Raw genomic sequence first — 15971 nt, 5'->3', positions numbered from 1 at the left:
CTGGAGCACTGTCTTTAGCTTAGATTGTCTGGTGTATTTTACCTTTGTTGTATGGTTTTATTGTGTCCATGCTTTTCATTGTAAACCAATGCACATCCTTTTTGGAGGTAAGCAGACTATGGTAAATAGAAATAATGAAAAGTTCAGCCCATGCTTTCTCCTTGGGTTGGAACGTAAGGAATACTTGCTTTCCTTCCCACCATCACACCCCACCTTGAAAGTTGGGGCAGGTTTTACTGCCTTTTTCTCTTTGGAGATCCTATGGGTTTCCACTGCTTTACCTGTACAAACATACTTTTTTTTTTTTGCCATATGACATACAGTAAGATATACTTTTTAAATGCTTTTCTTTTTTTTCATTTTATTTATTTATTTTTGGCTGCACTGGGTCTTGGAAGCTGTGTGCAGGCTTTCTCTAGTTGCGGAGAGCAGGGGCTACTCTTTGTTGCGGTGTGCGGGCTTCTCATTGCGGTGGCTTCTCTTTTTGCAGAGCACGGGCTCTAGAGCTCAGGCTCAGTAGTCGTGGCACATGGGCTCAGTAGTTGTGGCTCATGGGCTCTAGAGCACAGGCTCAGTAGTTGTAGCGCATGGGCTTAGTTGCTCCGGGGCATGTGGGATCTTCCCGGACTAGGGCTCGAACCCGTGTCCCCTGCATTGGCAGGTGGATTCTTAACCACTGCACCACTGGGGAAGCCCAAACACCCTTCTTAGAATGAGTGTAGATCTAACTGATAATTTCTACAACTTTCCTCCAAAACTTCGTCCCTCTTCCTGGCCACATCTCAGAGGATAGCCTGCATTTAGTTAGAACCCATAGAGTTGAAGCTCAAAGAGGTTACATTATCCATCTCTGAGTGGGCAAGAGGTAGGAGGGCCCTTGTAATAAGCAAGAGCTGAGTGTGGGTCAGTGCCAGGGGCTCTGCCACCAGAGATGCTGCACCTCAGCAGGGCAGGGAAGGGCTAGGTGGTGATTCCCTCTCTTTCTCTCAAGGATGCCAGGGATTTATGGTAGTATCATTACGCATTGCCCTTCCGTCTCCCCATGCCCAAGTTTACCTCTTCCACTCCAGTGACAGAGGACGCGTGACTCTTAACCAGCTTCAGGCTGGTGATGGCTTCTGCTGCAGCTGCACTGGAGACCTGAGTTGAGAGTAAAGTCCACTCAGAGTGGCTGCCCCTGACCTTGTTGGGGCCAGTCCTACAATGCTTTCCAAGGACATGCTACACAGCCACAGGGCCCCGGTGCAGGGCTGGGGAGGGGGGGCGGGGGAAGGTGCAGCAATTAACCTCAGGTAAATAGAGCTCTCTCCATCTAAACCCTCTTTGATCAGGCCTGCCTGCCAGTCCTGGAGTATGACTTACCAGCCTTTGAAATGACACAGGAAGTGGGAAGCCATTTATTCTCCAGGAAGGACCCCACGCTGCCTGCAGAAGACTAATTATCCATGACAGTTGTCTGGACTGGCCCTGGTTCACCAGTGGTGGTGGGTGTCCCCAGGGTCCCTCCTCAACAGCCCCTCCCTCTCCCCAGACCCCACGTCACTTCTCCACCAAAAATACACATATCCTGCTGGGGTTTTTATAGAGAGGAGAAAGGGGGACTGCTCTTGCTTTGCCATTCACGTGTGTGAGGTCACCAGGTAAGGGTCGAGAGAAGGAGAAAGAGCAGGTGGAGGGGCAGGTGACAGCAGACCACGTGGCTGGTGGCCTCCAGGCTCTGGTCTACACACTACCTTGGAACCGCAAACAACCAGCCCCCAGACAGGGCACCACGCCTGGTTCAGAACCTCTTCCCTTTTCTTCAGTGTTCTCAAAGCCCATCATGTATTGTCAATCACCATATTTGTTTTCCAAAATCCCAAGATTACTTAGCAAGAGGGGGTAGCAAAGGTAGGGCCCAGGATCCAGAGATCAAGGCTGCATTCTTAGGGCAATTCCTGCAGTACTAACGGGGCTTAACACTTAGAACTCCTATGGTTTCTGAGTTTATGAGACCAACTCCAGTTCCTACGCATTAATTAGGTCTTCCCACCGGCTCCCACGTGCTAGGAACAAATATGTCACAGGACTTACTCTGTAAGTCCTAGACTCTACTCTGGCCCAAAGCCTTCCCAGCCTCTAGCCCCTGTCCTGTTCCTTCCCTACCACACATGGGGAGGGGCAGCAAAGAGAAACCGTCCCGGCTCACATCAATGGAGCAGGCCAGCAGAGACCCTGCTCGAAGGGCCTTCCGGATGATCTGAAACAGACTGGCTGGTGGCTTCTTCAGCTCATAAAACTCAGAGATGCCACCTGTGAAATCCTCAAAGCCCTCCAGCGAGAGCCTCATAAGAACTGTTGAGCCTGTTGGAAAAAAAAAAAAGAACACATGCATCATTCAGAGCCATTAGCAACCCCAGCGAGGGGACCACATGGGATGGGGTCGGTAGGACATGGTGTGGTCTGGAAGGGACAGGAGGACCTTTGCCAATTTTGTCTGTGGGCCAGGGAGGGGCTTAGGCACACTTTCACGTGGCCAGCTCAGCACTTTTCCAGGAGCAAATCTCAGATCACCTCTCACCAAGCCATGTGCTCTATTAAAAACCAAAGTGCAATCTTTCCAGAGCTGACCTTGGCTTCTTGGGTTTCTGGGGGTTGGGGGCATGGGTAGGGATGATGGGGACCCTCCCTCAAAGCTGAGAGGCATCCCTTGGGGTTTGCTTTGGGAATAGGGCTGGGAAGGAACAGGGGTTGCACAAAAGGGTACCAGTCAATGAAACTGATTCAAAGAACCCCAGAGAAGACTTTGAACATTGAATGCCAGTGAGAAGGAGCATGACTCCCAAGCAAAGGGTAGAGATTTTGATGAGTTTGGGATCTAAGTACATTTGCTTTATTCTTCTTCTTTGTCATTCTTTTAAAAATTCACATTGGGGCTTCCCTGGTGGCGCAGTGGTTGAGAGTCCGCCTGCCGATGCAGGGGACACGGGTTCGTGCCCCGGTCCGGGAAGATCCCACATACCGCGGAGCGGCTGGGCCCATGAGCCATGGCCGCTGAGCCTGCGCGTCCGGAGCCTGTGCTCCGCAGCGGGAGAGGATACAACAGTGAGAGGCCCGCGCACCACAAAAAATAATAATAATAAATAAATAAATAAAATAAAATAAAAATTCACATTGACCTAAGAACTGACCCGGGGGTTTGAAAGAGGACAAAGCTGAGACACTAAGAAGCTAAGTGGTGGTCCCAGTTCACTCATTCATGTGGGACAGAGCTGAGCTTTTAACTCATAGCCCAAATTTCTGTTTCTCTTAGTTATGGAGGGGTACTTTACATGGGGTGCAGGGGCTGGGAACGATGGGCATGGCACGCAGAGTCTGGGGAGGGGCAGGTAAAAATCCTCCAAGGAGATGGCAGAGCCTCCTAGCTCCTCCCTGACCCACTTATTTGGCGTAGGCCTTCTCCAGCAGCACGCTCCAGAGCTCACTGCCTTCCTCGGAGCACAGGAAGAGCAGCTCCCCGTCCTTGGTGGGCAGCCTGTCGTCCACCACCACCTCCACCCACCCTCCATACTGCCAGAACCGCGGGAGGAAACACAGTGCCCGTTCACAGGAATGAGCTGAGAGGTAGAGTCAGTGTTCTCAGTGGACCTCAGAAGGAGCGTCTGTGCTGATCAAGGTTCCAGCCTTGGACATTTAATGAACTCCTTAAGAGCAGGATCTGTGTCTTACTTATCCGTGCCCATAGGAGACGCCAGCAAAAGCAGGAAACATCGAGTCCAGTGGCTGAGTTTGTGGATAAGAAAACTTGCATCACGCAGTGGCAACAGTGATGCCGCGTGATGCCACTCGGGCTCACATCTCCTGACCCTCACTCCAAGGTGCCTTCCTCGGGCTTCCCTGGTGGCGCACTGGTTGAGAGTCCGCCTGCCGATACAGGGCACACGGGTTCGTGCCCCGGTCTGGGAAGATCCCACATGCCGCGGAGCGGCTGGGCCCGTGAGCCATGGCCGCTGGGCCTGCGCGTCCGGAGCCTGTGCTCCGCAACAGGAGAGGCCACAACAGTGAGAGGCCCGCGTGCCGCAAAAATAAATAAATAAATAAAAAATAATAAAGACATGTAGTCACCTTCAGGATGGGAATTTTATTTTTTCTTTTTTTTCCTTTGGCGGTGCCTCCCGGCTTGCGGGATCGTAGTTCCCCAACTGGGGGTCGAACCCAGGCCCCCTGCAGTGAAAGTGCCGAGTCCTAACCACTGGACCACCAGGGGAGTCCCCAGGTTGGGATTTCTTTATTCGAAATACCTGATCCAGCCTGATGGCCAAGAGTGATATTGGCAAAGAAGGAAGAAAAAACACAAGTAGCCTCTGACGTAAGATACCCCTGTCTTCATGATTTAATAGTGATACAAGGCAAAGGGCTTAGGTAACAGATCAGAAGTCCAGTAAACATTCATGGAGCCCTGCTACACCCCAGGCACGGTGGATTATAGAGATGCAGAAGAGAGTCAGTCCCATGGAACACACAGGCAGGGCTCCCAGGGTTATTACAACCCCTTCTGCCCGTCGCAGTGCCCACTTCCGGGAGGACGAGGAGCCGTGTCAATTCTCTACTCATCGCAACCACCCGGCAGGCTGGGTTTGATTACAAGCCCACTGTACAGCTGTGCAAACTGAGGTGGCGAGGCCACAGGCAGACCATGAAGACCCAGGTCTCCCTGGGGGGCTTTTTGCACCCGGGGCGCTGAATTAGGCACTGCTGGTAGCACAGTTCCAGAGAAAGAGAGCAGCCTTCAGGGAGGGACATGTCCCGGAGCACTGCAGGGTGATGGATTCAGGGGCAGGGAGAAGACGGCAGGACGAAGGTGACCTGGGGCAGGGAGAGCACAGTCTGGCCAGACCCGGTCCCCGCCACCCCACTGGCATATTGAGGTACACTTTCTCCGTTCTGTCGGCCCACTGCACACTGCCCCCTTCTTTTGGAGAACCCCCCTGTGGTTTGGGGGGAGCCTGGCAGTCAGAAGAGCAAAGCCCATGACCCAAGCTGAGCCAATCAAATAGCACCTCACCCCTCTGGCTGAACCCAAGGAGTGGGCAAAGATCCCAACCACCAGATCAGAGACTTTTTCTGAGATCTGTAAAGTCAAAGGTGGTTTGCGATACTACCAAGTTGAAGTCTGGAACCCTAGTGGTCATCTCTCCTTCTGCGTGAAGCCTGCCTGGCATGGAAGAGGGTGGAGTGGAGACAGGACAGGCAGAGAGAGCTCCAGGAACACCTAGATCCCTAGATCCAGGCTTCTCGAGGCCAGCACTGCCCTTCCCTTTCCACGGTCTAGTGGGATGAGCCAATAACTTCTCCTTTTTCTTTAAGCTGGTTGGGTTGAACTTCTGAAGCCAGTGACTAAAGGAGTCCTGGCCAGCCCAGAGTCATGACTTACCGCGTCGGGTGAAAGAAGCCTTCTGTACTTCGTGGTGGGACAGAGTCTATTTCTGTGGACACAGAGGCCTCAGAGGGACACGCATGGGCCAACATGCAAAGGAGAGACAGACGGTGCTGGGACAGGCAGCAGAGGGACAAGCGAGGTGCCCGCAGTTCCCTGTGTGATGCGCCAACCATGAGCCTTCGCTGGAAGTGGGCACCGCAGACGCGCCCGACAGGGCATAATCCCACACTTAACAACTTACTCCCTCTCACTATGGTGTGGCCCTGAGATCTCCTCACACTGGAGGGATGCTGTGTGTGTGGCCCTTGCTAGATCTGGTGAGCAGGGGCTCTGCCCGGAAGACCAAGCGTGGTAAGGCTGCAGCTGCAGGGAACCCCTCCTCAGTGTGTCCGGGTGAAGAACTCCAGGCCTGGGGATCCAGGGAGGGATTTTTGTCTGGGGGCTGTTTCATCAACAGATACGCATTTGATTACTGGTGTGGAGGCAAACCACACCGCCCTCAGGCAGAGACTGAGTCACCCAACAGAAAGTCATATTACACAGTAAGAATTACCTGGAGCAATTGAATCTTTAGCATTGCAGACTTCCCAGTCTTTCTTCCTATAATAATGTCTCCAAAGAAAGTTAGCTCCTGGACTCTACATGAGCACAGACTCTGGTGGGAGGCAAGGGGCTCACATGGCGAGGATGAAGCCTGGCTTGGCGAGAAATACATCGTATATATATAATATAATTACATTGAAATAGTTATCAAAATATGTTTTTAACATTAGAATATGGTAAGGTTCGTACTTCTTTATTAACATTCTATATAAAAGTTTTGGAGTGGCGACTAATAAGCACCATAATTCTGAGGTAATGATGAATATGTGGTATTTTGAATTATTTGCAACAATTGTAATGTAATATGAATATAAGCCATGATTTCTATTACTGTGCTTCATTGTCTGCATTCATACCAAAAAGAAATAAGTTAGTGAGAGTTGGTGTAACTAAAGATGTAACGGTACAATTCTTTCATGCTCTGGAGATAATGTTCAATATACAAATCCTCTGGTAGCCCACTGACTCAAATTCACACTAAAGTGTAAATGATTGTCCTGGGCCCTTTCCTCAGAGTAGATAAGACAGTGGTGATAGTGGGACTGAATATGAGGCCACTAAGCACTGGGAATCAAATAGAAGGGAAAGATATTCCATGGTGACTGAAGCAGCCACACTTCAAACCTGCTGACAAAAACCCTCACACACACACTACCGCGGAGAAGGACATTCACTGCACCATTTTGTATAATAGCTGAAGAGAGAAAATAACTCGTGTCCATCAGTAGGAGACAGGCTAAATCAACTGGTACTTCGCACAATGGACTGCAATATTCTGAGTGGTTACAAAGGAATGAAGCCCTTCATACGCTGACATGGAAAGAGCTCCAAGACATTTTATTTAGTAAAATAATAACAAATAATGGAAAGGTGCTAAACAGTGTTTACAGTATGCTGCTTTCAAGGCAAGAAGGGGATACAAATTAGAATACGTATTTAGACTTGCTTGAATTTGCATAAAGAAACAGTGAAAGGATAAGGAAAAAAAAAAGGTTCCAGGACAGCAAGCAGTGGAATAGATGGAGACAGACAGGAAGCTGAATCTTCACGGTGGACCTTTCAGTTGTTTTCATTTTTGAACAGTGTGTATTCAAAATAATAATAAAATCACGGTAACACAAAACTGTATAAAGGACATCATTTTCATTATATAGATCAACTGCTAAAAAATAATAACAGGACTTCCCTGGTGGCGCACTGGTTAAGAATCCGCCTGCCAATGCAGGGGACACGGGTTCGAGCCCTGGTCCGGGAAGATCCCACATGCCACGGAGCAACTAAGCCCATGTGCCACAATTACTGAACCTGCGCTCTAGAGTCCGTGAGCCACAACTACTGAGCCCATGTGCTGCAACTACTGAAGCACGCGCGCCTAGAGCCTGTGCTCTGCAACGAGAGGCCACAGCAATGAGAAGCCCGCGCACCGCAATGAAGAGTAGCCCCCGCTCACCGCAACTAGCGAAAGCCCGCGTGCAGCAATGAAGACCCAACGCAGCCAAAAATAAATAAATAAATTTTTAAGATAATAATAAATAAAAAATAATAACAAAAATGTTTTAAACCTGGAACAGACCCCACTGCACTGTGCTGGACTGTGTCAAGCCTGAAAGGCACTGAACAAACATGAATCCCTGTCACACCCTGATTCAACAGATGCAGCTTGACACCCCCTGGTTCTCTGATCAGGAAGTTTTCTTCTTAATCTCGCCACGATCCACCCCATCGTTAACGCCACCGAGCTCAAGTCTCACAGGCCACACAGGTTGTTGTCACTCAGCTCCTGGCAACCACCCTGGTGCTGAGTTGCAGGCCTGGCGTGCAGGCACCCACTTCGATACACGTTGAGGCTCCATCTGGTCCACAGGCCCTCCAGCCCCGTACCCAGCATCCTTCAGGAAATTGGACTCAACACCCGCTTTCCGCTCTGCTCATTAAAAACCACCACTGCAGCAGGGCTAACCCGGAGCAGCCTCCACGGCGTGGCCCCCTCACTTTGACGTGAGTCGGATTCGGAGAATCAGGTTCATTTACTGCTACTCTAGCTGCAGGCTCCATCAGCAGCGCACGCTCACCATGGTAACGCTCAGGCCTCTTTTGGGAACCCTTCTTTTCTCTGAGCTTAAAACTATTCAAAGGAAGATCTATCCAAGTTGATCAATTAAAAGACACTTATTAAATACCTTTGCCAAAGTCAAAACATCTACAACAAGAAGCTGTTAAAAGCATAGATTAGAAGCTGTGTTTCCCTGAGACATGTGCTCAATTAGGTTAAATATTTAGCTGGAAGGAAAAAGGCACAGCACAGTCATCCAGAGCAATAAAAGGTCAGAACGCTACCCCTGTGTGAGCCCTCACACAAAGGCTTAGGAGACTGTGGCTTTCAGGGAACAGGGCTCACGTCTGTGTGGTACCCGAATCGTTCTCACTGCTTTGTGCTCACGCACCATGAGCTCTGGCTAAGGGGGTATCGGCTCTACTCGTCAAAGGAGAGAACATTGGAAGCATTTAAAATAAATGCCGGTGATTCAAAATCATAAAAGTTTCCCACAGGCTCAAGAGAACAGGAGGAACAAGGAGAAAAAGGATGGAGGGGAAATCTCCTGAAGGATAAAGGGTGATCGGGGCCACACGGATGCTGAGATTTTGTTTGTTTGGCTAATTTTCAGCAGATAGGATTTGTCTCCTCCTGCCTTCATTTCCAGGTCTATTTCCTGAAGCTGTCACTGGCTGGCCATTTGGAAGCCCAGCGAATTCAATTCAGAGCCGTGTTGTCCCTGAAAGGTCAGTGTTGTCCCACTCAATGAAGAAACTGTGATGCCCTGGGATCAGGAGGGCTTATGAGATCAACAGTGCTGATCTGCTATCAAGGAGAACCTCGGTTTCCAACACTTAAGGCTAGAACGTACAAAATAAATTATTTCCTCAACTTAACTGAGCCTGATTTGGAGGGAATATGAAAGGTTGGGAAGTGAAGGTTCTTAATCCCAGGATTCCGGGCTGGAAAGAAGCTTGGCTGGAAGGCTGGGATTCTTCTTTTCTTACTCATGCTAAGAGCATCTATTATGACAGCCCATAATTATATAGACATGGCCATTCCACAGGGCAAAGTACATCCACTTAAAGGTCACTACTATCAAAACACAGCACAGCGTGGTTATCTACTGCATGCCTATAATTCTGGCTCGTGACTCTAGCACTAAAAGGGATTAAATGAGCCTATGGAAAATCTCTTGTTAGGAGGAACCAAATGTAGTTCCAGACCCAGAATGGAGAGTACGGTCTCAAAACACAAACCCATACAAATAAGTCACAGACATAATGTAGTCGGTCAACTCTAACAGCGTAATCTGACGTTACTCATTACACGTACACACCTGCCGTCTCCCAAATCAAATAGGACTCTCCCCAGTTACTCACCTAGCACACGCTGACAAACGTCTGTACGCTGGCTACACCAACGATAAACTGAGGGCTGGGACACAATTCCTGAAACCAATTGGGAAAGCAATTGCAAAACACAAGTCACCAGATGCCCAGTGATGGTGACAGCAAGAGTGAAAGAACTTGATAGTCCCAAAATTCATGGAAGAGACCTAGGAGAACATCTACTGCACATACCGCCTTTTATTTCTGAGGATGCTGAAGCCCAGAGAAGGCAGGAGAGCTACCCACAGTCACACAGCCAGGGGTGGCAGAGCAGGAGCTGGTGCCCACGGCCAGCTCTTTATCGCTATACATACTGTGTGGGTGTGTGGGTGTGAAAGCGGGTATGGGGGAGGGTAGGAGACAGGCAAAGGCTGAGATAATGACATGAGGAACTATGATCTCACCCATTCAGACAACACCCCTATTTACAGGGAGAGGATGAGGCTAATGTATAACACTCTAACAAAATGCCCTGCACCCTGTAGACGCTCATTAAATACTTGACTCAATGATGACCCCGTGTGCTGATGGAAACACTGAGGCGTCAGGAAGTGTCCTATACAGAGAGGAGAACTCAGCTCCATTCCCACATCTGACCTACGCTTTCCCTGCTCACCTACCTCAAAGTGGCAGCCCTACAGCCTTGTATAAAGCTGCTAGCTCCTACCTAAATGGGCCAAGACCGTGCCTTTGGACTGGCTTTTTTTTTTTCTTCCAAATATTAAAAAAAATCATTAACTTGTTTTCTATTAAAAAACATATGTGCATATGGGTAAAAAAAAAATCTAACAGGGCTTCCCTGGTGGCGCAGTGGTTGAGTCCACCTGCCGATGCAGGGGACACGGGTTCGTGTCCCGGTCCGGGAAGATCCCACATGCCGCGGAGCGGCTGGGCCCGTGAGCCATGGCTGCTGAGCCTGCGCGTCTGGAGCCTGTGCTCCGCAACGGGAGAGGCCACAACGGTGAGAGGCCCGCGTACCGCAAAAAAAAAAAAAAAATGGTTAAGATGGTAAATTATATGTTGTGTGTATTTTACCACAATTTAAGAAAAAAAGAAGAAAGAGAGGGAGGGAGGAAGGAAGGAAGGAAGGAAGGGAGGGAGGGAGGGAGGGAGGATGGAAGGGAGGGAGGGAGGGAGGGGGGAAGGGGGAGGGAGGGAGGGGGGAAGGGGGAGGGAGGGAGGAAGTGGGAAGGGAGGGGAAGGGGGAGGGGAGGGAAGGGGAGGAAAAAAGAGCAAATGAACTCATTGGTGCACCTCATTTCTGGACACCCAACCTTCCTGCAGGCCCCTGAGAGACTTCAAGGGAAGAAAGAAATGAAGCATTTAGGAACAGGCTGTTTTCCCAGATTCCAAGGCACCTTCCCAATAGAGATAGAATCAGGGTCATTACAAACTCAAGAGTCTATTCAATAATCTGTAAGATCTTAGAGGATAAAACTGGGTCCTATAATGTATCCTGTGATATGTGAGCACAGCCTGGTCAAAAGCAGCTGAGTGAGAATCCTTCACTGATGACTGGGGATGGAGAGGGTACATTCTGACAAGCTTTTATTTATTCATCTGAAAACTCCCAATAATGGGAGTCCTTCAGTTCCACATTAATCAGGTTCTACTACCTCATGGTCTGGCTTTTATAGCATTTTGTTGACAGGCACAAATCAGCATTCCAGTCTGAATTTATCATGTTTACGTGGACAGTGAGACCAGGTAAAGACACAGTTTAGGGGAGAACGTGAAATGTGGTTGAGGAGGTGAGGGCTTTAAGAATTTCAAATGAAAGAGAAAAACTAGGCAAAGGCTAAAGATACCTGATTTTGGTCACAGAGTGAAATCTTCTCCCCTCCCCCCATATCCATCTCCCCTCCCCCAAGCTCCTTGGGGTCCTTCAGTTCCACTCGAATGTATTCTCCTCCCCTAAGTCTTTCCATCATTCAGTCCTAACATCCCACATTGCCATGCCCGTGATTGATGTCTCTGTTAGCACTTCCTTCATTCTGCCCAGGATGTCGGTCCTTTATTCATGTGTCTGCCTCCTCACAATCTCCCTCAGAGCCGAGATCCCAGCTCAGTTTCTCCCCGGCCACCTTTCTAAACAGGGCATAGCCAATGCCTGGCCCAAAACAGAGACCTAAAAAAACTGTCTGTTGAAATGAAATGTGGCTGCCAACTCTTGACACTAGAATATAAAACCATGGTTCCCAACCTTGATTTTGCCAACATCCCAGAGCACCCACATAGGTTCCAGAGGGGCGTGGAAGATGGCTATGGGGGGCTGGAGGGAAGAAGGGCAAAGGAGTTATGCTCAGAGGTGGTAACTGTTGTGTAAAATTGATAGGATGAAAACAGAAGGGGTAGAGATAGTTGGAGTTAAAGGGTGATTTTGACCACATCCAAGGAGTCATTCTCTCCTTAACTTCCCTCTTCAACCATTGCCAAGAAAATAAGGACCATGGCTTGATTTTCCCATCGTGGTCTAGAAGACAAACGGCCCCCTGGCCAAGGGTCGCAAAGCGTGTTCTCTTATGAGACTTGTGGGCCAGGCACTGAGCAGAGCACTTCAAAGGATTATCTCAATTCTCACAACCACTCTGTGTGTGGGGCTCCTATCCTTGAGGTTAAATCACTGACAAGGGTCACAGAGCAGTAGGTCATGGGCCCAGGTTTTGGGGGGATGGTTCTACATCCCTTGCCCTTGAGATCTGGGGGGGGGGGGCGGTAATCAGTGACAGCATCCCAGAGTCCCTGACTCCCATCTGTATTCACAGACCCCCAGCCCCACCTCTCCACTCCCTAGCCTCAATAGAACAATGACAGTTCACAACCCTGCACACTTCAGCAACGACGTCACAATGTACCCCAGGACTGATTACTTCTAGCATTGGTTTTTTCCATCTTGCACTGGCCCAGGGGTCCTAGGCAATAGCTACCATGCCTTCTGTGCCTGTTATATGCCAAACACTGTGCTCTGACCTTTATCTCCAGTCCTTGTACCAACACTGAAAAATAAGATGCCAGTAGCACCATTTTACAGATGAAAAAACTGAGGATCACAGCAATTATCTGTCCAAGACCACACGGGCAGAGGCAGGATTCAAATCTAACTTGTCTGGTTCCAAAGCCAGTGCATGCCTTCCCTCTATACATTATCACCTCTGAAAAGATGTTTTTTAAAGTGGAGGGGTGGGGGTAGGCTGAAATATGGGTTACAGGAACATAGGGCCAAGAACCATAACTTCTCCCTCAGCTACTTTTGACCAGAAGCGAGGGCCCTCCATCCTGCCACTCAACAGCAAACCCATCTCCTTACCACGGGCTGCTTCCAAACAATGCCTTGAGTCTGGGGGGAGCATGGTCCAAGATCCTCGTAGTCCAAGGCTGGTGGGGACGCTGGGAACTCTGGATCCTTAACTAGGACCCCTGAGTCCAAGCACTTCTGCCTCAGGGTCTCAAAGTCCTGGCCCAAGTACTTCACGGCTTTCTGGTTGGAGCCAAGACCTTCAGCTGCCGCCTGCTGCTTGGATAGTCTAGCCACCAGCGCTGCCATGGTCGAGGGCTCCGTGGGGTAGACAGAAGGGCAGAGCTGCTCTGTGCTGTCAGAGATCCGCCCCACGGGGAGGGGAGCTGTAAGGCAGTGTGAAGGGGAGGTGGAACAGGTAAACATCTCACCCGAGGCCCTGCTCCAGAGGGAAGTGAGTCACAGCCAGGAACAGATATGTACCCAAGGTGCAAATGAATCTGCCCCACCCTCCCCTTCTGCTTTCAGCAGACAATTTGGAGGCTGGGAAACTTCCAGGGCCCCTCCCAGGCCATTAGCCTAAGAAATCCATTAGGATCACAGCCACCCATCCCCATCTCATTGCAAGACCCTGCTTACTTCCCATTGGTCCCATCAGCTGAGATGAGAAGGCTTATTGGGCAGCTTGAGGCCAGTATTTTCCAAAGAATTGGTTCTCAGCAGGAGGGCAAGGGGTTAGAGGGGTCTCCTTTCCTTCCAGAAAAGTTTAGTTCCATATTCGTTAGAAGGACAAAAATATCAGAGAAGGGTGATTCATGGAGTGGATCAGAGTAACCCCAAGCAAAGGTGTCCCTCCTACAAGTGAAGGCTTTGGCCTTTGCCTGGGTATCTAGCCCAACAGCACCAGTAATTAGCTCTGTCACCTTGGGCAAGTTAGTTAACCTCTCATCCCCTTAATTTTCTCACCTGTAAAGAGAAAGGTAACAGTAAGCTCTACCTTATAGGGTTGTTTGGAAGGATGATGAGATAGTACATGGAATTTGCTTAGAATAGTACATAAGAAACACTCAGGAGGTGCCAGTCATGGTTATTCCTAGGAACCAGGACCAGAAAGAGAAGGCCTGGGGAATAAGAGTTGTGGGTTCTAATCTCAGAAGGGAAATGGGCTCTGGGACCTTGCATTAACCACTTTTCTCAGGGTTCCAATTTCCGAGGCCTGGTTTACCCTAAGGATCTGGAACATCAGTGATTTTTGAAACTGGGAGGGGGAGTGGCTGAAAAATGGTCCTCCAAAGATCCTGAGTCCCAAACTCTGGAACCTGTGAATAGTACATACTGTATTTGGAAAACAATCTTGGCAGTGGTGATTAAGGATCTTGAAATGGGGAGATTATTGTAGCCCTAAATGCAATCACAAGGGTCCTCATGAGACAGAGGCAGAGGGAGACTTGACAACAGACAAAAAAGGAGGAGGCAGTGAATGAATAAACACCCACAGGTATAAGATGCCCAGTGGTTGGATAGATACATACCAGGTATAGTGGACCCAGCATCTTCAGGCAGGGAGCTCACGAGATTGTTTTCCCTGCTTCGGTTTCTCCCCGAGCCTCCCGGGAACACTCCCTTTAGACTGACTGAAATGAACAAGCCCTTCTCCATCTAATCACTGAGTAAGCACAGCTGGTGATTTCCCTTCTCCATAAGGGTCTCCTTTGGGGTTAGCAATCTCTTTCCCACCCCACCTGCCTAAATCACCTCCCTTGTCACGTCCAGATGCTGCATGAACAAATTCATCCTCATCTAGGGAGACAGGTCTGAGCTGCTGGGAAGAGAACCCTCATTTTCCGAGCCAGGAGCCGTCTCTGCTCACCAGCCCCACCTGAGCTGACAGCCAACGTCTCCCCGTTACCCAGCCGGGCTCCCGCTGGCCCTGTCAACCTGAACAGACATCTCCCCAGCCTCACACCTCAGACACCACACAAGAGCCACTGCCAGCTCCACCCAGGAAGCCCAGGATCCACAACAGAGGCTGATGAGGCCGGGCAGAAACACACCTGCCAGCACCAACCAGTAAGAACTCTTCTAGGCAAACAGTGTTGGTGAATGCAGCTCAGACAGAGCACTCAGCTTATCCACAGCAGCTCCTCTCGGCCAGAAGGACAAGGCTGCATTGTGTCCTCAGCAAGGAAGACAAATCACCCCAAAGCCCCAGTGTGCTTTTCAGACAAAGTCTGCAAAGCTCTTTGTCATGCAGAACCTTAACTTCAGTCTCTCTCCTGGGCCTTCCCATTTCAGAATTCTAAGGCAAGCATGGGGTGAGTCCAGTGGCAAGAGGATTACAGAGTTCTCGTACATCGCTGGTGGGAATGGAAAATACACAGGCACTTTGGAAAAGAGTTTGGCAGTTCCTCAGAGTGACAGAGTAACTTCTAGCAACATTCCACTCCAGGGAATTGAAACAGACTTGAAAACTTAAGTCCACAAAAAAACTTCTACTCCAACGCTCGTAAGACATTATTCACAGTAGCCAAAAAGTGGAAACAGCCCAATGTCCGTCAACGCGTGAATAGACCAACAAAATGTAGTACAGCCATGCAACTGAATACTATGCAGCCATAAAAAGGAATGAAGTACTGACATAGGCTACAACATGGATGACCCTTGAAAATATTATGCTAAGTGAAAGAAGCCAGTCACAAAAGGCCACAAATTGTGTGCTTCTGGTTATATGAAATATACGGAATCGGCAAGTCCACAGAAACAGAGGAGGTTATTGGTTGCCGGAAACTGAGCAGAGAGGGGAACGGGGACTGACTACAAATAGGTGTGAGGTTTCTTATCGGGGGTGATGGAAATTTTCTGGAATTAGATAAGCAGTGATGGTTGCACAACATAGTGAATATAATGAAAAAAATCACAGAATTGTATATTTTAAAATGGTGAGTTTTGATTATGTGAATTATATCTCAATTAAAATTTTTAAATAAAAGAAAATAGTATTACAGAGAAGATGGCCTGCTGTGATCCACGCGTTCGTGAGTCGTCTCTAAGTAAAAGATGGGTTCCCCGTCTGCCCAGGACAGGAAGTATCCCATCACTCCAAAGAGTGCCAGAGCTGTAAGACTGATCCGTATCTAACCAGCCCTGAGAAAACAGAAGACTGAGAAGGCCAGATGTGTGGGCTCATCGCTCTCCAGGTCTGTGGGATCGCACACCACCCCAGTCTCTCATCCCTGGCAGGAAAGGGTGGATCCACTCAAGCCCAGCTAGGAGGCTAGCTGAGACTGT

At 49.3% G+C, this 15971-nt stretch overlaps 1 protein-coding gene across 1 annotated transcript in view; it reads right to left on the bottom strand.

The window, feature by feature from the left end:
• Nucleotides 1-13303, bottom strand: part of LOC101285525 (calpain-8) — a 53970-nt gene extending 40667 nt beyond the window's left edge. Inside the window, 6 exon segments of the mRNA XM_033431015.2 lie at nt 1057-1140; nt 2189-2311; nt 3430-3596; nt 9440-9469; nt 9472-9508; nt 12756-13303. Coding sequence (XP_033286906.2) covers nt 1057-1140; nt 2189-2311; nt 3430-3596; nt 9440-9469; nt 9472-9508; nt 12756-13109 — 795 coding nt within the window. The 5' untranslated portion in view covers nt 13110-13303.
• Between the last annotated feature and the right edge of the window lie 2668 nt (nt 13304-15971).

This window comes from Orcinus orca, chromosome 1 (assembly GCF_937001465.1).
Source record: "Orcinus orca chromosome 1, mOrcOrc1.1, whole genome shotgun sequence".
Classification (NCBI taxonomy): Eukaryota; Metazoa; Chordata; class Mammalia; order Artiodactyla; family Delphinidae; genus Orcinus; species Orcinus orca.
Note: the sequence above shows the minus strand (reverse complement) of the source record. Positions and strands in the feature narration are given on the sequence as shown.